General features: G+C 43.9%; 1 protein-coding gene across 1 annotated transcript in view; it reads right to left on the bottom strand.

The window, feature by feature from the left end:
* NUFIP1 (nuclear FMR1 interacting protein 1) overlaps positions 1-25,500 on the bottom strand; it is a 210,178-nt gene that overhangs the window by 127,348 nt on the left and 57,330 nt on the right. Inside the window, exon 4 of the mRNA XM_086935016.1 lies at positions 3,860-3,922. Within this exon, the coding sequence (XP_086791142.1) occupies positions 3,860-3,922 (63 nt within the window). The remainder of the gene's footprint in view (positions 1-3,859; positions 3,923-25,500) is intronic.

Raw genomic sequence — 25,500 nt, 5'->3', positions numbered from 1 at the left:
GGATACGATCACCTGTCGGATTAGAGACTTTACCATATACTCCTACCGTTTACTTTCTCAACAGCATCGACTGTTTCATAATCATACAGAATACCCAGTGGTAAGAAAAAGATGTTTTGCTGCCCAACATCCGTCTTAGTCCTACATGCATTCTCTTCCTTTGGAAGCCTCCTTATGAGTTCCCTTTTCTTCTTTTTTCGTCCTTACCTTATATAGCTTGAAACTGAGCCTTTAAAGACCCAGACTTACTCCAACCACACATTGGATTTGGAGTGGAAGGTAATACCTGTCATCCTTAGATTAAAAGATTTTGCATGGACTGTGCTCTCTGGATCTTTACCCTCTATAGGCACCTTCATCACCACCACGTCATGAGGCCACACAAATACCTCTTCACTTATATATTTTGATTAAATATTTCTGACATCTCACGTTTTACTCACCACCACCACAGACACCCTCTAATTTTTAGGACCACTGTGTACGAGTGATTTATGACCACACACAGGTCTTTTTAATTTCATCTCACTCACTACGTGCACATTAGCACCATAGATCAATCACTTGCCTGAGTATGCAAGTATCTTCATCAAATCTCACCAACCATGTGCGAATCAAACGCACGTCACTACTGCATGTCGGTTGCACAATTGTCACCATATGCAGCATCGAGTTAAACTTGTTTAGATAATGACATGCTTACATTATTTTGTATTACCAGCCCTGAAGAGTCGTGTTGACTCAACCGTACACGACGAAACACGTGTCGGCGATTGATATTATTCTCAAGTCTGGAGAAAATAAAACATCTTGCTGTGACAAGAAGACTTACACCAAAGAACCTGCTTCTGCGCTTCTTTTTAACTTTTGGTCATTGTACCGTGTTTTGATTACACACATGTAGTTGCGAGAGCCTACCTTTGTTAAATTGCCTTGTCTCTTGACTTGTTTGGACGGGTAAGGGTGTTTTGCCGTCTGCTCTTTACGCACTACACAACGACACTCATGTTCCTTACACACTTTGTAACGTTCTAACCCAGGCAGCGCGCCCCCTGAGTCCTAATTTTCTAAAAACACCTTTGCACAGTATTAGTATAAACTAGGGGGTATAGATTTACTACTGGGGATTTGGCTTTGCTAATCGCTCCTAGCGATGACCTCTTAAGCCCCTCAGATATGCCTTAGGATTATCTTTTCTCCGTCAGGATTATCTCATGCTGTAAAACTAATTGAGCTCTATTTAAGAAAGCGTCCAAAGTTCCAACCACTCCCCCCCCCCCCCCAACTCTCTGTACGATTATCCGTTTCGTTGCCATAAGGACCACACGAAAATGTAGGGAGAATTAAAGTCACTAACCAATGTCTTATTTCCTTAGAATGTTCTAGATGACAGTGGGGTGCCCCAGCCCGGCCTCCTCCAGCCTCTGACGGTCACAGACGGCCCCGCCCTTGTCCCGGGCTTCTCCCACACATTTCTGGATTCTTCCAGTGTTTAAATCTATAGACACATACGGCGATATATCTAACAGTGTCACTCTATGTTTTTTATCTTTGTTGTTGTGCTTCTATGTGTCTATAGAATTAAACACTGGAAGAATCCAGAAATGTGTGGCAAAGGTAACCCCCAGCCCTGATGAAGTTGCCGACCAAGATTGATAGGCAACGAAACATGTTGGCTTCCCATATATTAAAACGAAGCACAACTGTAGAGTGTAGGTTTTAATAGGAGTAGGTACCTAGCACAGAATAAAGCGTATCACATAGCTAGGGATACCTAACCCAGTTTTTAGCTCTATTAGAGTGCCAGATAGCGGCTCTCACACCCAGGGGGTTGAGGTGCACATGTATCATCGGTACAGTTATGAGCACAGAAGGCTAGAGATTGGGGGGGTGGGAGTAACACTGTGACCAATTTATTTAATAAACAGTGGGTTTTGGAAATTGGGATTACATCCTGAGCATGAAGGCACGAGATGGGATGCTTCACTAAGTAAGAGGGAGACCCAGTGAGATTATGCAGTTTTTAGTAATGTTTTTATTATACATAAAAAACGGAGGAAATGAAATTGAGAAATTATGTTGCAACGTTGTGCATGCAGTAAGAGAATTTTTATTAATTCATTCATGTTATGTTTAATTTGTAGTGACCCCCGACGAAGGGCACATGGCAGCCCGAAATGCATTGGGTATTTTTATATGAAATATTAAAGACTGCTTACGATGAACTTTTTGCATCAATCATATTCTTTCTATAAGGCCTGGATAGGCACAGTTTGAATATAAGAAACTTGTAAATTGGCATACTACACCTCGAGTGTTGGATATCTGGACAAAACGGAGATAACTAAAAGTTGGAATTAGAAGAGTTTAAATATGTTTAAAATTTGGAATACTGTGGATTAAAGTTAAAAGTTGTTCAAGTAATAAGGTGCACGCTAAAATAGCGGCACAAAGCTGTGCATTTGGTTTCAGGGGCTACACAGTCCCTCATCTCCCAAAGTGGCAAGTCTGAGACATGTTTACAGGGCGACTCATGTGGGTGGCACAGCTAGTGATGCAGGCTAACTAGTAGCATTTGATTTATACACCCTGGTCACCCTTGGTTCACTTTACTAGGGACTAACTAGTAAATTAAATATGCTGATCATGGGTAAACCAATCACCAATATAATTTAGAAAGAGAAGATATGCACTTTAGCGCTGGTTAGCAGTGGTAAAGTGCCCAGTGTCCTAAAACCAACAAAAACATGTCAGAAAACATAGGAGGAGGAAGGGAAAATGTTTGGGGATAACCCTGCAAAAAGGGGCGTTCCAACAATATGTATAACTTCTTCACAGCTCTACTGAATTACATGATGAGAAGAATAATTATTTAACTATTGCCCTGCACTACAGCAACTAACCTTGTATGCAGACACTCTGACCCTTCCCTCCACACTCATCTGTGAGTTGCTTTGAATATGCAATCGGATATGTAGGTACTTCTGGGCAGTAATGACTCATGAAGAGGAAGACGAAGGCACGCAAGTCAATTTCAGATTACCGAGCATGTAGTCCCTCGGCTCTCTTCAGCTCCCGAGCCAGAATGGCATATTATGGCTTGTGATTGTAGTAATTATCAGTGTTTTGAACCCTTTTGGAGCAATAGGTAGGATGCAAGTAAGTATTTCAAAAAAGTCCCCGAGGCTGGAGAGATGTCTTTAAAATAATGTCATTCTTACTTTCGGGATTGCTCATACCCACCTAGTCCACCTGCCAGCGGCACAGACATCCTTTCAATCACACAGTATTTCTAAGAAATATTTATTTGAAAAATTAACATTTTGAACATTCTTTTGAATTTTCTTTTTCAATTGTAAAGGCACATTATCGCAGATTTTAAAGATCTCACATGATTTTTAAAACTTGCTTTAGTGCCATAGAATAAAGCTAACTTATTAAACCGCTATCTCGTATTACAGAAAGATTTGTAAAATGTTATTTTATGTGCCACAGAATGTAATGTTAAAATTGGGCTAAGCGGTTAGGGAGGTTGAGGTAATTGCAGAGTTTTGGAAAATACATTTTGTGTGTAGAAAACCTATTTTATAATACAATCCAGAGTCAATATTTGAACATCTTATTTTATTCCCTTGTCTATTAAAAAGTAGTAGTGCTTACAAATACAGTAAATCCCCATTAGGAGATTTATAAACGATGGGATATCAAGATGTACAGACTCTTCCAGTAGGCATTCAAAAAAGTGACATCCTCTTAAAAGCCTTTCTTAAAAGAAGTTCTCTAGATTCATCCAGTTACAAGAATGTTTGGAGGCAATAACTAAAAAAATAGGGCCATGGAAATACTTAGAATTACTTACGTTTTTCCAGTGAATTTCAACAAGCTTCACATGTGCGCTGAACAAGCAACCATCCACACGGCACTGAAAAAAGAAACAAGTACATAACAGTTGTTGAGCTGCCTTTCATTCAGAAGTTCGGCTTGAACTAGAAGTGAGCACCTTCAACAGGTGTTCACTTCTGTATTTAAGGCTTCAGTAGAGAGCTGGAAGAGGCCCAGGTAGCAACTGCGCTCAAGCCAGTCCTAAAAACGATGTCCTGTGTTTTTCTCTCACAATAAATGCATTAGATAAAATGAAACCCATGTAATTGAAGTGGCAAATAATAAGAGGAAATGCAGGAGGGGAAAGATGTGCGGAAATTGCCATTCGCTGGTATATTTTATTTTTACACATAAAACCATTGAACATTTCACACATTTCAATGATGGTCACTTTTAAGTTTTAAAATCGCATTTTCAAAGAGCCTGGGTCAAACACTATTCGTGTACAGAAACAAAGATTCAATAGCATGTTTTTTTCCGTGCTAGAAGGTTATCTCGAAGTAAAGCAAACAGGACTATTTGTACTAAAGTTTGACTACAGTCTAATGCACAAGGAAGAAAAAAGTAGTACAAGAAAGTCAAGCTAGGCAGATATGAGTAGAACACAGATTATCAGAAGGCAAATGATTAGCAATATTTTTTGCTTGCTGTGAGCAAAATGTAACAGTTCTTAATGAGTGTCATCTTATAATCTTAAGGCAATGACCTACAAGGAAGATAGACTGCTGCTTGAGTTGTGAGAGTTTAGGCAAAAAATAGTTTTAGGCCGTCACTGTATCTAGTGCTGGCTCTGCCCAGTAGCACCTCCGCTGCCGACCCCAATCATTCGGTTTCTACACCTGACATAACTGCTGCGTCTCAAACAAAATCTGCAATGAACCACACTATGCTGATCCTCCAGTAGGTTTGCATACTACAATAGACATATCAATAAAATGATTCCATTTTGCCATCTGTTTCAAATTAGGAGCATTCCTCACTTATGCCGAAAGTGGATCCTTTTCATGTTTTAAGGTTTTCACTCAGTGCACTTGGCCATGTTTTAATGTTGCACTGTATCTTTACACAGACCGCACTGTGCCACAGGGAGGCTCCTGCACTAACTTGGAACTCAACCTCTTACACCGACTGCCTTCCACTGGTCAGTTGCAATGTTTATTGAGCATTGTCTCGAGGTTAATGTCACTGTTCTCTTTTGGTTGTATTGATCATTCAAGCGACCGCACCATTATCACAATCACACCCTGCAGCCTTGCCATGTTTGTTAGCTTGTTTCACACCTTGTGTTGCACACATAATTGACAGCTCCCCACGGGTGTGCAAAAATGTGTTTGCGCCTTGTATGCTGTGAGTGATTTTATTCGTACTCCGTGATGTTGAATTTGGAGACCCGTTTCCACCGGAGTTTCCCAATTGCCAGTGCTTTAAATGGAAAAAAATAAGTTCAGGTACTCACCATAAGGAGCAGTGGGCGGAGTTAAGGGCGGTGCTAAGGTGGGACAAGGGCCGGGGTTAGCTTTTTGACTTTGCCAAGGTTGTATGCACAAAACCTGCATGCATTGTTAGAATGTCGGATGTATCTGTCCATTAGTTATCTCACTAATAACTATATATATGGCACTTAATTATAAGTGTTTATTACTACCCAAAGTAGGCTTTTTTAGCATCCTTGAAATAAGAAAAGATGGAGGAAATAACAGCGAGGTTCTAAATATATGCCTTCTTGTTTGCAGGCATGTCGTTGCTGCAGGGTCATAACTCACTAAGCTATTTTACAAGGATCTTAACTTTTGACCTGCAAATAACACAAGGCTCTATGCGACAAAAACTGTAATGTTTTGATTTGTTCTGCATTCCGTCCATCAATTGTGTGTCTTTTGCTCAGTTTGTGCAGCACACACTATACATGGTAGTTATTTATCAAGATAACCATAAAGGAAATGTGACTTCATCAAATGTTATGCTGTGAAGAAAGGCGCAGCAAGATACTGTAAGGCGACCAGTAGAAGCTCCATAGTTTTTTTTGTGAGTTGGTATGCGTTTGGTATGTTTTTAATTGTATGTGTGCATGTTGTATGGGTGTGTCTACCGATGGAATGTGTGTGTTGTGTGTCCGTGCTTGTGGTTTTCACAAGTGTTTGCATGTGCATGCTTGGGCATGAATGTTTGGTGTGTTTACATTAGCAGTATGTACTCATCTATGTCCGTGCATTATCGTTTGAGTGCATATATCCGCTACTGTGTTGTGTGCGTCACTCACTACTGTGTTTGCCTACAGTGCTTGTCTATTTGTGGAATGTGTGTTTTATTTGTGCAACAGTGAAATCAAGCATTTTATGAACATTTGTTTAAAAAAATAAATAGAAGGGTATCCGAAGAGTGTGTTCTTCTGAGTGAGCTGCGTTCATTCCTGTGACTCACTCTGAAGTAGCAGCCAGAGTTCAGTGCCTTCACCCAGCTTGTTTTCTCAACCACGGTACACAAACACTTGGCACTTATCCAATGTACAGGAACATGGTTCAAAACAAGATAGAGTTTTAGAAAATATCGATCAAGTTGTAATTTTCAGCCAGGGACGCACTCATTTAATAAGTGCTGAAGAACGGTACCCCCTCTACCCCCCCTCTTGGATCATACACCCAGGGTAGACCGGGAGGGGTACAAGGCCGAGAGGGGCAGGCCAGCTGGCGCCTGTCCCCAGGTGCGCTTAAGGTGCCGCTGATAGATAACACATAAACCCACTTTTAATCTGTTCTGTTCACGGAATATTCAATCCAGAACAGTGCATCCCGCCGCCACCCATTAGATTTTATAGCCCCTTCTCAGCCCCACTGTGAACGAACAATGGATCCGATAAGCTCTCTGCAGACCCTCCTCCCTCCCTGCTCTGAAGACTTCGAAAGCACCTCACGCTGGTTCCTGGTGACAAGCGCTCCCGTGATTAATTCCGTGCAGACAGTGCTTGTTAAAGGAGCTGCAGAGGTAGTGGAGGTGATAAAGTAGGCGCTACCTGGGCGCGCTGCCTGGGCTGAAGTCCGGTCCCATGAGTACCGGTACTCTCTTCCTGCTAGGAAAAAGTGCTGGTACTCAAGGGGAGAAAAGGAAAAAGTGCCGGTACTCAGTACCGGTGAGTACCGGCCCATTTAAAGCACTGCCAATTGCTAAAATTGAAAAGAGGCAGTAAACAGATTTGCTTTGCAGCCAGAGCAGTATTATGTTGACTTCGTGCCCTCAGCGTTCCAACGCGTCTCTCTGTGCAATTTGTACATTTGTCTTTATCTGCCTGGCAGGACTGGGCTCTGCGATTCTCACATGGATAAAGGAGGGGAGGGGGGGGGGGCAGGCCTGGGTGACACAGATAACATGCCTGCTATATGTAGACGATCTGGTAACTCTTCCCACCAGTGAGACTCCCCAATCCCCTCCCCCACGCAAGAGCCGGCCTGCTAGTGCTAGGAAGCGTGCCCCGCAGCCCATTGTGAGCGAGGAAATGCTCCTACCCTCCCTTGTTTCTCAACTTAAAGCTCTGCATCTCACAACAAGCCCGATTCTCACTCATTCACCTTGTCCTGGTTTCCTTTCCCAGCACTGAAACATGTTGATGTTTCACACTATAGCAGACTTTCAGGCTCCGTTTTTTTAAGCATGGGCGAATTTTGCGAATTTGCAATCCGCAAAATTCGCGAATTCACGCAAATTTGCGGATTTTTTTTGCGTGTTCGCGGGGCGCTTTGCGTGTTCACGGGTGTTCGCAAGGCGCTTTGCGATTTCGCGGGGGGGGGGGGGTTTGACTGGTTAATCACTGCCACCCTCTCGTTTTTTATGCCCATCTGCCCTCTGCCCCACTTAGAATGGCTACAAATAGCTTCAACAGGAAGCACTAATAGATAAAGTAAAGCAGGTGCTCGAGTTGAAGGTCAAATTAAGTTACACAATCATTAATCACCCCAAGTTTGGGGTGATTAATGATTGTGTATCTGAATTTGAGCGGCACCTGCTTTACTTTATCTATTAGAGCTTCCTGTTGAAGGTGACTTTTGTAACTATTTTAGAATGGCTCTGGCAGCTTGCCGGCGCCATTCTAAAAGAGTTACAAAAGTCAGCTTGAACTTTTGACCCAATCCGTTCCGCTCGCGGATTTTACGGGAAATTCGCAAATCTCGCGTATTGCGAATTTACCGAAAATCGGCAAACTCCACGAGCGGAACGGATTTTCCGCCCATGCTTACTTTTTTTTCCACAGAATTTTTTTATAGCTACAGAATAGGATACACTAAAATAGTCTCGACCTCATGGTTTATAACCTGCATAATAGGAACAGGGGATATTGTTGGACTTCTGCACCTTACACGCAATTAAATTGTTATCCCATTTACTGCTTTGAACTTTTTCATCTTTGTAATTTAAACAGTTGGATTCTGCTTTCGTCGAAAAAGAGAAAACCCTTAACTTGTGCAGACAGCAGTATGCTTCATTTGATACCAGAATTATGCCACGCAACTGCCTCGTTGTGGATGTACCTATATTATGACGTTGTGTACAGTTAAAAGCTGTAAAATCGAAGGACAAAAATACAGCAACAAGCACGTTTGGAACTAAAATCCATTTCAATATATTTGCTTTAAAGCATTACAAAAACCAAAAAAACACGCAATCCACGCTGTACATTTTCTAACCCACATTACGCTCAGCCTGTAATTGGGTTTTTTTATGTAATTCGAGGCGTTGGCGCATGAGCTGCAGACACTACGCCAGAAACATGGAGCGTTAACTGCCGCTGTATATTTTCCAGCAGTGTTTGGTATTCCTCTTGATTGGACTCCTTTAAACCTGAAACCACTGTAAAATCAGCAACATATTCTTCTCCAAGTTATCTATTTAAGTATTTTTCATCTATGTGTTTATTCATTTAAAATGTGTTAAGAGAAACACTGCTAATTTCAGCTGCCTCGGAGTTCTTCGAAGAGAGTGAAACAAGTGAGGTGTCTGCGAGCATGCCAGCTACACTGAAGCAATAGGACAATTCTACATTGAGTCCTGCTGTGTTGGTAGAAGTCAATTCCCTACCACATATCGCCACAGACTCTGCACCATCATTTGCTTTTTCTTGCTGCACAATTTGGTCAACCTTCCTGCATATGTTGGTGCTCCAAAACCCCAGTTTTCCAATGATCCTATGTATAGTATAATATTCCCTGCCTTTTTACTTTTTAAAGGGTACCCCAAAACACAGGGAAGTAATGGGAATATCCTTGCGGCAAATAGCATCGTTGGTAGCTATGTGGGTTTGTGCCTGCACTGCAGGGGCCACAGCTTCAAAACTGTCACTACATGTTTAACAGTCACGGGGGTAAGTCTGCCGGCCTGGCTACTTCTAGATGCAACATAATTCCAATTCACAAATCCACTCCAGACCACAAAATTCCATGCCACACAATTAGACAACTAACTAATCCACTCCAACCTACATACTTCCACAACACACTACATACATACACATAAGTAAAAAACATTGCCATTTCTAATGCTAATAGCTCCAACTCCAACAAATGCGAGACCTATTGCATTTCCAACGCTTGTTTTGATACTACAACAGCAGTTCAAAAGATTTACTTACTTTGCAAGTCTGAAAATAAGGAACATGTTTTTGTGGAGAGTATAAGTTTTGTCATAAAACAACACCAAAAAAAGAATATATATTTTATTTACATGCTTATATTTAAAAGCTGTTGTTACTACAAAAGCCCCGGCTGTTCCAGGAAAACAGTGTTCTATTCAACCTGATTTAATTGGAGAGGTAGAGAAAGGCCGAGCTGAAAACGAAAAGAGAGTCTGGCTGATAATGCTGTTCTCCATGTTTAGGAGGGACATTCCCTGCTTACATTCTTGAGGCAAACTGAAATTTCCAACGTTGTCGAAAATGTTGATCAGTGGCGGCTGGTGAGGTTTGCGAGCAGGGGGGCTGGCAAGCAGGAAAAAACTAATTATTAACCACTTCCATGCTCATGACGAGCTCAGCTCGTCATGACCACACCCGTTTTTATTGTTGTCCAGCACAGCAGGGGGAAATCTCTAGCAGCGATGAGGTTAAAAGACGGGCAAGCAGGGCATGAGGAGCTGAGCTCGTCATGACCACACCCGTTCCCGTGGAACGTTCAGCACAGCAGGGGAATTATCCCTGCGTGTGAGCGTTCCACGGCTCATGGCAAGCTCAGCTCGTCATGAGCACCGGAGCACCATGCCTCATGACGAGCTGAGCACGGAAAAGGTTAAAAAGATGGGTGGAAAGTGGGCAGAGCTTTATGCCCATATCCTGGATACAGTATGTCTCGAAGTGACACAGCAAGCGCTTCCTAGGCGGGACCTAAAAAAACAGTCAACACACTGAACTGTCAGACCAGCCCAGCTGGCACTGCCAAATTGCCCTATAGGCCAGTCTGACACCGTTTGCAGGACTTGTTTTGTGTTCAGCCCTCCCCAATGACTCTGCCTGGGTGCAAGGAGAGTTGTGTGAATAAAGGGAGATGGTATGCCAGGATTAGCATAGGGTGAGAGGTGTTCCTGTGTGAGTGAATGTGAGCAGTGTGCATGTTTGAGGCCAGTATGAGCAGTATACCTGTTTGAGTGTAGGGTGAGAGATGCAACTTTTTGGGGGGAAGGTGAGGAGTTTGCCTTCGTGAATTCACAACGAGTGCAGGGTTAGTAATGTGTATAGTGCATGCTGGAAGAGGTGAGAGTCCGCATAAGTGCACGGTGAAGCAACTGTATAAGTGCGGGGTTGGCAGTGGGAGTGTAGGGTCAGCAGCGTGCCTTTGTGAGAATGAGAAGTGTACAGTATGTGCTGAGTGAGCAAAGTGTATTTAGAGTGCAGGTTGAATAGTGAGCATTGTAAGTGCAGGGTTGGGGTTTACTTTTGTGATATACAATGAGCTGTTCACCTGAATGAGTGCAGTGTGAGTAATGTCAGTGCAGAGTAAGTTGTGTGCATAGGGAGTTCAGGGTGAAGGGACTGGGACTGCTTGCTGCATGTAGAATGAGTGGTGTGTCTGTGTGAGTTCCGCATAGGTAAATAAAATTTACCTATGCGGAATTTCTATGCGGTAAAGTTCAATAAGAATAACTCAATCAAGAAATGAGAGGCAGAGTCCGTGGCATCTGAGTTTATAAGGGTTTTATTCCATAAAATGGAATTGGTTCGAACCAGGTATCATGTTCCATCACCACGAAGGTTCAGGAAGGGATAGACAATGCTTTATTAACAGAATACCATATATATAGTAAATGCATGTAGTGGTGATGGATACAGAAGGCGTAACAGCTGAGAGAAAAGAGATAAGAACACATGTGCGTAACAGAAGGCGTGCACGAGGGCGTACACGGAGGTGTGTGCTGGAAACGTCATATGAAAGTGTCACAGGTGGGTGGATCCATAGATGAATCCTGCAGTGTCAGCAGAAATATATGGCAGAGATGCGCGCGCAGCAGCATGACGTGTGATTGACGTGGAACTGGAGGGTGAAGGGGACTTGACATTTAGCACCGTACGTGGAGACAGAAGTCTGGCGTGTCAGAACAACCTAAACCCAAATCATATCTAATATCTTGTGTTTGAGGAACTGTATTATCTAGAAGGAAAGGTCTCTCGGGCAGAGGCTATTCTATACTGACTGCTAGTGTGTCTACGTGAAATGCGAGGGGCCATGGGCCTACCATGGTTAACGGGAGCAATGAATTACTTGCACGGAGACAGAAAGGCCGGGCCCTTTGCTCTGCAGCTGGGGAGATGTTTTCCTAAATCACTAGACAGGAATGTATTTTCGAGGAGCGGAGCAGATAACTTGAAGGCTGAATTGTCTTGGCAGGCAAGCAGGCCGAGCCGGGCACCGCTTGCCGCGCAGGGAGTAGGGTAAGGGTCATGGATGCAGATCCAGGCTGCAGCTTTCAGAGGCAGAAGGCAGAAAGGGCTCGATGGCAGGAATCAGGGCCTAACTCGCCAGAGCCAGGAAAACCAGAAAGTGCACCATATAAAGACGGTGGCACGGCATACTTAGGAACTGAATTATCGACCCATTCATGGTGGATCTGAAAGAGGACATGTTGACGTTGGACGCAAATGTATTTGCGTCTTCATAGCAGGTTGTGGAGGGAACATACATGTACTTGAAGCACGTACACGGAGCCGTTGGGGTCTACGTTAGGGGACACAATTGACCATAAAAATTCATATTACCTCATTCCCTCCTTGTCCCCTACGGACCCTTCATGATATATCAATCTTCATCAGTCTATCAATCTGTTCATATAACATCATTTGCTCTTCCTTTTTCTGACGGGATTTAGAACGTGGACTTGAATGGGGAATACATGATGTGGCACACAAGCCACAGATCGCTGGCCCACATTGTAAACATAGGCAACAACTGAATACGATGAGAAGGGCTATTCCGAGGAAGGATAGGACTTTCCATCCCCAGGCTGATAACACGCTCCAGAACCAACCGGACCAAGTCCAGGTGCCGGGATTCTGGTGTATCTGACTTGCAATCTCGTGGAGACGGGTTATGGCTCTATATACTGAGGGTGCGTTTTCTGGAATGAAAACACAGCAACTCGATCTGATGACTCTACAAGCTCCGCCCCTATCAGCCAGGATGACGTCAAGAACGAGACGATTTTGGAGGACAACAATCCGCATAGCAGACTGCTCCTCTGTTAAGTTGCCTAGGGCGGAAGTAGTTTCATTCACTACTGCTTCGAGGGTTCTTGTTAATTTACGTATCAGTTTACTATTAAAGACAGCACCTAAATAGGGAAAGAAACCTTTATTGAAGTCTGTATACTGCTCCCATGCCGTTTCAGTGTAGTCGACAATCGGGAGATCTCTCTTGGGTCTAATGTGTACTAGATGGGAGTTCCTATGATAATCAGGAGGGGCCAGGAAAACAGGTGGCAGAAGGAATGCAATGTAACAAGTACCATCCCAATCTAGAGGTAAGCGTATATATGCTGTGTAACCACAAATGAAATAGGAATGACGGGAAGCTTTAAATGTAGACTTGCCTTTATCACTGAATTCGACCACAGTGGTACATCTACTATGACCCAGGTGTACTGAACCATTCTTTCTGACACATAATTCACCTTTGACTGGTAAAACTGACATTGCGGGCAGGACTGGTTCGGCTTCGGACTGGACATTCAGAATCATGAGGTTAAGTGTAAAATTACCTAATCCATATACTTCGTTTTCTAGATCGGTCCCTGTCCTTTGGGGAAGACCCTCCTTGTCAGGGAAACATACTTTATGCAGAACTGTGTTCAGATTTCCCCATACCCAATTGCCTTGGTAAACCACGGAATCAGAATCTAAAGAATTCATTAAACTAAACCATGCACCACAGGAACCATTATGTGTGAACGGGTACGGAAAGAGGGGCAGAACTCCCTTGTATTTCTGATAGGGAGGGAGTCGGCCACATATCCAACAATTGGTAGCATTGCTGGTCTGATGGGAATGATGTAACATACTGATGAATGTATTGTTACGCAGCGCAAGTCGGTAAGATAACTCGTGCGGGGGCAATTCACTGAAAGTATGCTCGACAGTGTCATTTGAAGAAGAATGTGCACGTGTGAAAACAGGAAAGTACATGTGTAGCAATATACTTGCAGCAATGATCAAAAGACTCAGAAAAAACATAATCAATAATGTCACAATGCAGTGACTACGGAGAGATTTACAATATTCATTTTTCTTGATCTGTTTCTGTCTATCTCTCTCTCTATTGGGGTCTAGCGGGTACATGTCAGGAACTTGTCTAACCGATTCACCTAGGGGAGGACTTAAACAATTAAACTGTCTGACTTGCTAGACCTTAACTTCATGCGAAAGTCTTGAGAAGTGGTTTTCTCTACCAGGGGGAGTTTAGTATCAGTCTCTGGAAGGGGGCAGGGCTGGGAGTCTAGTTTCGGAGGCAGTCCATAATGTCTTTTTACATGACTCGAGTGGAGCCAGCCCTTGCGGCCCTCCACTTTGACCGCTGTCCTTGTTGTTAATAACACGAGCTTCGGCGCCTGCCAACGGGGCTCCAGCGGACTCCTCCTGTCGAAATTCCGTACAAGGACCAGGTCACCAGGGACGATCTCGTGGGGCTTCACCTCGGTGTTGTCGGGAAAGGCTGCAGCTACCTGTGAACGACATGATTGTAGTGCAGACATCAAGGAAGCAAGGTAATCTGTCAGCATATTACAGTCAACATCTGTTATTTTACGAGGCAGAGGCGTCCCCCACATATTCGGTGGCCTACCAAAGACCACCTCATACGGGGATAGCCCTGTTCTTGAGTGCGCTATCATTCTCATGTAAAAGAGTGCAACTGGTAAAGCTACTATCCAGTCAACGCCTTTCTCTCTACAGATCTTAGCAAGACGGATTTTCAGGGTCTGATTGTGTCGCTCGACGAGACCTGCTGCCTCGGGATGTCGGACACAGTGGAACTTCCACTGATAACCTAGCAGGAGTGATACCTGCTTCATAAGCTCGGACGAGAATGGCTGACCGTTGTCTGAGTATACGATACGGGGCAAACCATACCTGGGGAAAAATTCACGAACCAGCTGCTTGGCAGTGGTCGGAGCAGTGTAATCTGGGACTGGATATGCTTCTGTCCAACGGGAAAGTGCACATACAACTACGAGGACATATTTGAATCCTCGACAACGTTCCATCTGGATATAATCTATCTGGAGGACTTCAAAAGGGTGATCGGGAGGATGAAATCCACCTTGCTCTACGGGAATGCCTTGACCTGGGTTGAACTGACAACAGATCATGCAGGTACGCACTTTCTGTTTGGCTGCTGCTCGTAAATGCTTATTAAACCAAAGGTTTTGAATACTGTCTAACATGGCTTTTTCTCCTAAATGTGCAGGACTATGTACTGTGTTAATGATAACTTGAACCATAGAGTCGGGAGAAACCATGTGGCTTTCCCCTTCGTCATCCATCCCTGTTCTGTCTGGATCCCTCCTAGTTCAATCCATTTCTTGATTTCGTCTGGTGTAGCATGTGTCTGTATGTCTATTACATCTAGGGCGGGATCCCTAACTGTCATGCAATGTGTCGGTGTCGGGACTATGGTCTTTGTCAGGTCAGTTGCGTGAGTCTGAGTTTGAGCCGTATGCTTGGCTGTTCGATCTGCCAGGTCATTACCCTGGGAAATGGTATCTGTGACTTTCGTATGTGCCTTGCACTTCATGATGGATATCGCTGTAGGCAGATGTATTGCATCTAACAGAGCTTGAATGAGGGGACCGTGCTGGATCTTGGCTCCGTGAGAGGTCAAGAAACCTCTCTCTCGCCAGAGTACATCGAAGTCGTGTACGACTCCGAACGCATAACGGGAATCTGTGTATATGTTAACTCTCTTGTTCTTGGCTCTAATACAGGCTTGAGTCAGAGCGATGAGCTCTGCTGCTTGGGCTGACAGGGTGTCAATACGATTCGTTTCTATGACTTCAGTTTCTGTCGTTACTGCATATGCGGCCACTAACTCTCCTGTACTGTTTCTCAAACATGAACCATCCACGTAAAGTGTCAGGTCTGGACCTAGTAATGCAGTGTCTGTCAAGTCTTGTCTGGGTTTCGTCGTAATGGTAATGACTTCAACACAATCATGTGCCAAAGGGTCTGTCTCACTTAGTGGCAAAAGTGTAGCTGGATTCAATGTAATGCAACGTCTGATTTCTATGTGTGGCTGAAACAATGTCAATTCATAACCTGTCAGTCGTGCTATAGTCAAGTGTTGAGTCTGTGTTCGGTTTAAAAGAACTTCCACGGAATGTGGAACTTGTACTGTCAATTGATGTCCTAACACTATGGAATCACTTTGTCTGATTGCTAGAGCTGTTGCTGCTACAGATTTCAAGCACGCAGGCAGAGCCTGGGCTACTGGATCTAATGTACTAGAAAAATAGGCACACGGTTTGTGTGAACCTGCTTGATCCTGTGTGAGTACTGATAATGCAGTACCTTCGCGTTCTGTGACAAAAAGTGTAAAAGGTTTACTGTAACATGGTGTCGCTAAAACAGGTGCTTGACATAGGGCTTTCTTCAGATCGTCAAAAGCATGTGTATGTTCCGGAGTCCAAGGGAGGACAGTCTATGTCGCTGCCTCCTGGGTTGTCAACTGTATGAGTGGTTTGGCTAGAAATGCATACTGAGGGATCCATTGTCTACAGTAAGAAGTGAGGCCTATAAAGGCTCGTACCTCCTTTTGTGTCTTGGGCTGTGACATGTTTACAATCAGCTGAATACGGTCAGGTGTTAGCTGTCTCCCCCCTTATGACAGCAAGTGCCCAAGGTATACCACTTGCTGAACACAGAATTGCAGCTTCGAAGGAGACACCTTGTGTCCCTTGTCAGCCAGAAAATACAAAACTGTCAGTGATGCTTGTTCACATTCTGGTTCACTTCGGGCGGTGATCAGTAGATCATCGACATACTGAAGTAGGGCAGTGTTGTCAGGCATGTGAATACTGTCAAGTTCTCTTTTTAATGCTTGGCTATAGATGCTGGGGCTTTCTGTGAATCCTTGAGGTGTGCGTGTAAATTTGAAACTTCGGCCATTTAAACAGAATCCGAAAAGATATTGGCTTTCCGGATCAATAGGTAGACTAAAGAAGGCGTTCTTCAGATCAATTACGGTAAAGAACGTTGCCTCTGAATCAATAGCTGTCAATAATGAAGAGATGTCTGGAACCACAGGGTACTGTGGGACAATGCATTTGTTCAATTCTCGTAAATCGATCACTAATCGATAAACTGGAGGTGCATTTGGATCAGTGCGTTTAAGAATCGGAATGATAGGGGAATTACATAGATTCGAGTTAGTTTCTACAACCACTCCTTGTGCAATGAGCTCGTCAATGATTTTCAGTAAAACCACTACAGCATCTGGTGGTAACTTGTATTGTCTGATTCGTGGTAAAACAACACCTTGTTTCAGTGTAACTCGGTATGGTGTAATGTGCATACAACCTACATCAGTAGGGCCTTGTGCCCATAAATGTGCAGGAACATTCTGTAGTCTGGGATCAATATCTCTCAACACATAGTGACCCTTAAAGTCACGCAAAAACAATCTTACTCCTTCCGGAGAACAACAAATTACAGCTCCTAGAGCTTTCAGCGTCTTGATAGCTAATAAGTTTTCTGGACACGATTTTGTGAGTAATAAATCTGTAGTGCGGGACAACGGACCAACTGAAAGAGGAACTGGTTTCGATACTTCATTTACAATAGGCTTTCCTGAAAATCCAATGGAAACATTCTGTGAGCCTGAGAGGGGTGCCCCTGGAACCTCGTCGTGACTGATTGTTGTTCTGCTTGCCCCTGTGTCAATCAAAAACTTTCTATCTTTTCCTAATACTTGGCTATGTACATAAGGACCCTCTTGATCTACAGGAACCTCAATAAGAAGCAAGCCAACCTCCCTCTCTAGGCTGTTTCATGTGTATCGCTGGTAATCGGGATAATCAGTTTGTGCATACTGGTACATCTGCTGTGTTGCGGCAATCGGTTGTGGCTGTGGTACCGCTACGGTCTGTACTGTCTGTTGTGGAGCATGCATAGACTGTATATTCTGTGGAACGTGTTGTTGGGCCTGGTCTTGTCTAGGTTGACGTGGTCTTTCTTTAGTTTTACCTGTAGATATATTGTGTTTCAAAACAGCACAATTGTTTACATAGTGACCAGGCTGTTTACAATAGTTGCATGTCCCTTTAACAGGAGCTGTTGAATTATTGGACTGTGTCATGCCCTTTTTCTGACCGTCAGCTGGAACTGACTGAGCAACTAGCATTTTCATTTTCGTGTCTTTCATACGTATTTGTTCGTGATCATGTTCTTCTCTAATTCTGTTCTGGTGGTACTGTAACATCTGTAACATTTGGGAAGGCGTATTTGCTTGCCATGTGCTCTCCACTTTCAGTACACGATTCTTAACTTGAGGCAGTGAATTCTCGACTAGTTTAGATACAAAAAGGTGTGGGTATGACTCACTACTTGCTTTCAGGCCACTATTAATAATGAAACATTTCTCGAATCGAGAATAAAAATCACTAGTGTCTTCGTCGGGTTTCTGTTTGCAGGCTGAGATTGCATCCCAATCCTCCTTTTTAGTTGCTAATAACCTTGGCAATACTTGTACTAACAATCCTGGTAATGCTTTAGTTTTGTCCCCAAGACCCAACCCTGGGGTTCGGCTATTTTCTTCTGTTTCTAATGCAGCCCAATCAATCTTTTTATCTCCCACCTCCCATTCTTTTTCTTTGAGTTTCTCGTAAATACCGGCAGGCAATAATACTTTCAATATTTTCATAATGTCGGGATAGGTATAATCTCCCATGAGTAACATGTCTTTTATTTCACGGTGAAAACCTGCAGGGTCTTTATCATGACTGGGCACTATTTTCTTCATTTCTAACAATTCCATTTTAGTTATGGGCGTGTATACATACACACGTGTAAGGGTATTATCGGCATTCCTGACTGGATGTACTTCTCGTAAGGGATTCTGTCTGTCTATGTAAAACATTTTTCTTTCTGGAGGTGGAGCTGAAACAAACTGTGGATTCAGGAAGGCACTATATCTGTGTCGATGTTCTAAAATTACTTTAATCAAATCGGTACCCAGGCCTCTCCATTTATTCATGAGTAACTCTATTAGTACATCAGGCAAGGGACCTGGATCAGAATGTTGGCTCTTATACAATATAAGGAGGTGTTGTATCATGTACATACCAGCTAGTCGTTGTTCGTCTGGGGAAAGATTCAAAAACGTTTGCGCTAATGCGTCATCATTATATTTATCGGAATTGTCAGCCCATTGTACTGCTGACCTGGCTAATTCTTGTTCATCCATGGAATTGAGTACATGGTACCCCATTCGTTCTTGAAGTATTTTATCGGTAGCCTGAAATAGATGTTCGGGAGTCTTCGGATTTGACATGGCAGCGTGAAAAAGTCTCTTGCTTTCTGGGCGTATCGTTTTATTAAAAGATCTACCCTTTCCTACATATGCTACCGTGTCTGTATGTTCTGGCCCCTCCTCCTCTGAGGATTCATTCTTGTCATTATCTGCTTCATCTTCAGCTTTCTGTCTTTCATGAAATTCTGTTATTTCTTTACGGATTTTTCTGTACATGGCCTCTATACATTTCTGTTTATCATGTTTTCCATCTGCAATATTCTGACCCCATGTAGTTAGTACCTCCATCTCATCCTTATCTACACCAGGCCGGTCTCGTTCTCTTATGAAACAGTTTATGAGGAATCTTAAAATCATACTTTGAATGTCTACTTTCTGGTGTGCCATAGCCTCGTGAATACATTCCTGACCCTCCCCAGTCTGAACAAAACAATATATCCTGTCTAGATGATTTTTCATTCCTGGAAATAAAACTAAAAAGTTTGCAGCACGTCTTATACGGATTGAGGCTAATATCATGCAACCGTCCTTGCCTGGTACTGGATCATATCTACAGTCTGTAAGATACTCTTTAAGCTTTTCAATTGGGACTGCTCTCGGGGTACGTTGCATTGCTAGTTCTCTAACAGTTAATCGCTGTACTGGTGGCGGGGTATGGTAACCTCCTGAGGCACCTCCTGAGGCGGAGGCTTGAGCATCACTTGTCGGTAGGGCCGTGTCAGGCCCAAAAGGATCATGCGGATTAATAGGGGGTGCAGGTAAGGGTGGAGGAGGCAGACCGGGAGGGGTAAGCTGTTGCGGACCTGAGGGCCGACGACCAGGGGGTGGTACAGGTGGGATATTAGTATATTCGGGAGCTACGTCGTCTAAATAGGAAGAAAGAAAAATGTCTGCTGCGGTCTTGTGACGTAATTTAGTCGGAACCAATGGAGGGGGCAGATCTTTCGGTATTTCCGGGGTCGCTTTAGGCAGGCCCTCGGCCAGGACTGGATACAATCCTGTCATAATGGCATTACTCCGTCTATCGTGTTGTTCCATTCTAACTCGTTCCCCTTCTTCTAGTAGTTCTTTTTCCTTGGCTTTTTCAGAATCCTCTCTACTTTTCTCTGCTTTTCTGAGTGCTTTCTCTGTCCGTCTGTGTGATTCTTTACGCCATAGTTCAATGGCATCTTTCTGTGACTGTCTGGCTTTCTTTTTCCATAATGCTTCTTCTACTCTCATGATGCACTCGGCATCCCATGTCCCTGTAACGGGCCATCTCTGATTCTCTGCTAAATCCTTGGTGTAATCCACCCACAAGTCGAGATATAATACAGCGTCTAAGCCGTGCTTGTGGTACATAAAATATCCTGGAGTGTCCCTGGGTGGGATGGGAACAGCTTCCTCGAGTATCCCTTTTCTAGTTCCTATCTGTTTCAGTTTAGAGAACAACGGCATTTCGAACCTTGATACTTGACACTTGATACTTACTCGGACTTGAACACAACTAATACAATAAACACAGTAATGAAGATCAAACAATCACTCATACCACGACATTAAAACACATTAAAACATCTCGGAACGAACAATGACTTGATAGCTTGAGACTTGATATACTGCTAAACAGTACAGATACACTGCTAAACAGTGCAGACCGGGTCTGTGTACCCAAACCCGTCTTGACCGGACACAAATTAATGCACCCGTCTAGATGCGTCCCCAGCAACGGTACTCACCGGGAAGCACGGAACGGAAGGCCTCGGAAACTCGACACTGGACTGGACCGGACTGGACTGGACTCGACTCGTGACGTAGGAACTTCGGAACTTCGGGACTGGTGGGCCTCTGAACACCTCGGACCTTGCTCTCTCGGCTGGGCTCTGGTCGGGATCCTCCGCACTCCTCACCGCCTCGTCTGGGTGTCGATCGCAGCCTCAGTCACCTCCGTTGGCCTGAGGGAGGTACAGGAAATCCTGCGGGTACGCGTCATTGTCCTTCACGGCTGTGGCAGGGGACCAAGCCTGCAACGCACCGCCGGCGCGTAAGGTGGGGGAGGGGTCACTATTCGGGCGCCAATTATGTGGTAAATAAAATTTACCTATGCGGAATTTCTATGCGGTAAAGTTCAATAAGAATAACTCAATCAAGAAATGAGAGGCAGAGTCCGTGGCATCTGAGTTTATAAGGGTTTTATTCCATAAAATGGAATTGGTTCGAACCAGGTATCATGTTCCATCACCACAAAGGTTCAGGAAGGGATAGACAATGCTTTATTAACAGAATACCATATATATAGTAAATGCATGTAGTGGTGATGGATACAGCAGGCGTAACAGCTGAGAGAAAAGAGATAAGAACACATGTGCGTAACAGAAGGCGTGCACGAGGGCGTACACGGAGGTGTGTGCTGGAAACGTCATATGAAAGTGTCACAGGTGGGTGGATCCATAGATGAATCCTGCAGTGTCAGCAGAAATATATGGCAGAGATGCGCGCGCAGCAGCATGACGTGTGATTGACGTGGAACTGGAGGGTGAAGGGGACTTGACATTTAGCACCGTACGTGGAGACAGAAGTCTGGCGTGTCAGAACAACCTAAACCCAAATCATATCTAATATCTTGTGTTTGAGGAACTGTATTATCTAGAAGGAAAGGTCTCTCGGGCAGAGGCTATTCTATACTGACTGCTAGTGTGTCTACGTGAAATGCGAGGGGCCATGGGCCTACCATGGTTAACGGGAGCAATGAATTACTTGCACGGAGACAGAAAGGCCGGGCCCTTTGCTCTGCAGCTGGGGAGATGTTTTCCTAAATCACTAGACAGGAATGTATTTTCGAGGAGCGGAGCAGATAACTTGAAGGCTGAATTGTCTTGGCAGGCAAGCAGGCCGAGCCGGGCACCGCTTGCCGCGCAGGGAGTAGGGTAAGGGTCATGGATGCAGATCCAGGCTGCAGCTTTCAGAGGCAGAAGGCAGAAAGGGCTCGATGGCAGGAATCAGGGCCTAACTCGCCAGAGCCAGGAAAACCAGAAAGTGCACCATATAAAGACGGTGGCACGGCATACTTAGGAACTGAATTATCGACCCATTCATGGTGGATCTGAAAGAGGACATGTTGACGTTGGACGCAAATGTATTTGCGTCTTCATAGCAGGTTGTGGAGGGAACATACATGTACTTGAAGCACGTACACGGAGCCGTTGGGGTCTACGTTAGGGGACACAATTGACCATAAAAATTCATATTACCTCACAAGGAGAATCATGTGTCTGTGCGAGTGGCGTGTCGGAGTGTGTGTACAGTGAATAATGTGCTAGAATGCAGAGTTTCAGTGTGTTTATGAGTGCATCTGAATGCGGAGTAGACAAAGTGCCTGAATTTAGGGTGAGCAATGAGTTTGTGTGAGTGTAGGGTAAGTGGTGTGTCTTTGTAAGCTAAGCGGAGGTTGAGTTGCAGTGCAGGCCTGGGAACTCAAAGCAGTCTTGGCAATGTTGTCCATGGCCTTCATTAAGTACTACTAAACCACTGGCTTGCCAAGGGATTCCTTATTACATTGCAGATTTGTTCCCTGCCCTTCGAGCTTTAATTTCATATCAGGGGGCCCTTATTTCTTTACACTGATCAACCCAGTCTGTCTGTGCGGGACTGTTACATAGCATTTATTAAGTTACTACTACAAAACCAGTAGGTTGCGTAGGGGTTCCTTATTACATTGTAATTTTGTCAGACCAGCCTTCTAGGGGAGGGGGGATACAAGTGTGAAGCGCTGCTGCTTTTGTTACTGGGGGGCCAATATTGCAGCAACACTGCAAAATCGACCCCAAGTAACAAAACCTGCCCACTGCTTCAAAAGAAGCCCCCACCCTTCCAGCCTCAAGGGGAAATATCCAATACCCAGTACAGCCAGTCCGCCCTGGTGAGTGGTATGCTGTGAGTGCAGGGCGAGTATGTGCCTGAGTGCATTGTTAGTGCATGATAAGTACTGTGTTTGTGTAAATACAGGGTGAGTGCAGAATACACTCCATTAAAGCCAAACTTTTTGGCATTGCCAATGCTTGTTAGACAATTTAGCGGGGAAATGTACTTTCAATTAACCGTGTGTAAAGATGAGGCGGAAGCAGGAATCAGTTGTAGGAGATTTATTCAGGAGAAAAGAGCCGTCCAGCTTGAGGGAAAGGCAGAGCAGCAGCAACTGCCAAAACAGGGAACACTGGGGAGGAATGTTCAATACATAGGAATCCAATCAGTGACATCACAGCAGTACAGATCACCACACACCTCCCCCCTTTTATAAAAAAAAACAATTTAGAGAACAAAGAAAACAATAAGGAAAAGTAAATCAGATGAAATCACGATATCTGTTAGGCTTAACAATTGCCCTAGAACTTTTCCTTAAACAATTACCGATATTAGCATCCGAATCTTCAACTGAGCCATTACCAACATTGAAATTTGATGGAAGAGCAGTTGCACGGGAAGGGTCTTTGGCAACCCGAGAAGTGCTCCACCAATTGCCATTAGACAGCTTGACAGCATTTTTGCGAACATCAACAACCTGTTGGGATTCAAGAAACTTTGAGAAACCTTTCTTGACAATGACAGGATTCTTAATTCTGACCCAGTCGCCAGCATGGATGTTGTGGGAAGACTTTTTTCCCGACTCCACATGGCAAGGCAGAGAACCAGAAGATTTTTTGTTGGCACACCCCCACACTTCTTCTAAATCACAGCCACGGTGGAGACTTTTGACCATCCAAAAAGGGAAAGCTTGAGAGCAAGCTTTTCTTCCTCTCATCAATTCGAAAGGAGAAAAACCCGTGGCCACGTGGGGAGAAATCCGATAAGACCATATAAGATCTTTTACAGCTTGAAAAATACAGTTGTTCGATCTGAAAGCAGCTTGCACACATTCAACAACAACTCTATTAAATGTCTCGGTTTTGCCATTGCTCTGGGGGTGGTACAACGGAGTTCTAGTGTGTTTAATACAACAATTATTCAGGAAAACACCCATTTCCTTAGAAATGAATTGTACCCCGTTGTCGGTGAGAATTTCTTCCGGACAACCCTCCCTGAGGAAGATTCGGCTTAGACAATCAATAACACTCCTAGAATTGGGAACATTGATGGGTTCGACTTCGACCCACCTGGAAAGATGATCAACAAGAACTAAAAAATATTTGGAGGTGTTGGAAAGGACATGGAACGGACCCAAAAAGTCCAGACCAATTTTTTGCCAGGCTCTAGCGGGAGGAGGAACAACAGAGTCACAAACACCTTCTAAAACTAGGACTTTGTCACTGGTGTTGCAACGCGAACAGAGTTTAATGGTTTCGACAATCTGGCTGTCCATCCTTGGCCACCAAAAATTCGATCTGACATTTCTTTTGGTAATGGTGGCTCCTAGATGTCCAGAATGTGCATCAGCAATAATCTTCTCCCTGTACACAGAAGGGGGAATGAATTTATCACCCCTAACAATTTTGCCATTTTCCAAAGAAAGTTCAGAATTAATTTTCCAGTAAATTTGAAGTTCAGGAGAAAGGGATTTTTCTTTGGGCCAACCCTTTTGTATGAAGGAGATAACATCTTTGAGAATGTCATCATTTTCAACAGCCTTGATCCAATCACATTCAGCAAAAGAAATAGAGCTTTGAGAAATATTGGCCACAAAACATTCCTCAATGTCAGTTTCACAATCATTTTCATCAGGTTCTTGTAAGGGTAACCTAGACAAACAGTCAGCCCGCTTGTTTTTACCACCCGGGATGTAGATGGCTTGTAAGTGGAATTCCAATAATTTGGTGGAAAGTCTAGCCAAACGTGCAGTGGTGCGATTGGTGTTTCTGCCTGACAAGATATCAACAAGGGGACGATGGTCAGTTTGGAGAATGAACGGTCTACCCCATAAGTAAGACTTGAATTTCTCAACACTCCAAGCGCAAGCAAGTAGTTCCTTCTCTATAACGGAATATTTTCTTTCGACAGGACGGAGAGTCCTGGAGGCAAATCCAACAGTAAATTCTTTACCAAAGGCTACCTGAGAAAGAACAGCTCCTAAGCCATATTCGCAGGCATCAACAGTGACAACAGTTTCTCTATTGCCATTAAAAGGTTGAAGGGCAGGAGCGTTGGTAATGTGCTCTTTAATCAGTTGAAAACCCTTTTGACACTCCTCAGACCAGCTGAAAGTGGCACCCTTTTTCAATAAAAGTCTGAAACATTCAGTGGTCTTGGCATAATCTCTCATGAATTTTGAATAAAACTCACAAAGGCCAAGGAAGGACAAGAGCTGCTCTCTGTTGGAAGGAGCAGGAGCTTCAATGATGCTTTTCACTAGACCTGATCTTGGCCTGATGCCATTTTCAGAAATAGTATGACCAAGATATTCTACTTCTCTGGTTTTGAAAACACACTTACTCTTCTGTAAACTTTTAAAAAGTTTGGGGAGGTTTCCTTTCTAATCTCACTAGAGAGTAGTATAATTTTTCTAGCATCACTCGGTTTCACACACAAACAAGAAATGTGCACACAAAAAATTCACTGCTGCACGGAAACAAAATAATTAGAGGGAACACCCCATAACTACAGCCCACAGTATACCCTTGAACATAATCTCAATTCTAGCTCGAATGCCCTTAGAGAT

The sequence above is a fragment of the Lissotriton vulgaris genome, chromosome 8 (genome assembly GCF_964263255.1).
Source record: "Lissotriton vulgaris chromosome 8, aLisVul1.2, whole genome shotgun sequence".
Taxonomy (NCBI): Eukaryota; Metazoa; Chordata; class Amphibia; order Caudata; family Salamandridae; genus Lissotriton; species Lissotriton vulgaris.
Note: the sequence above shows the minus strand (reverse complement) of the source record. Positions and strands in the feature narration are given on the sequence as shown.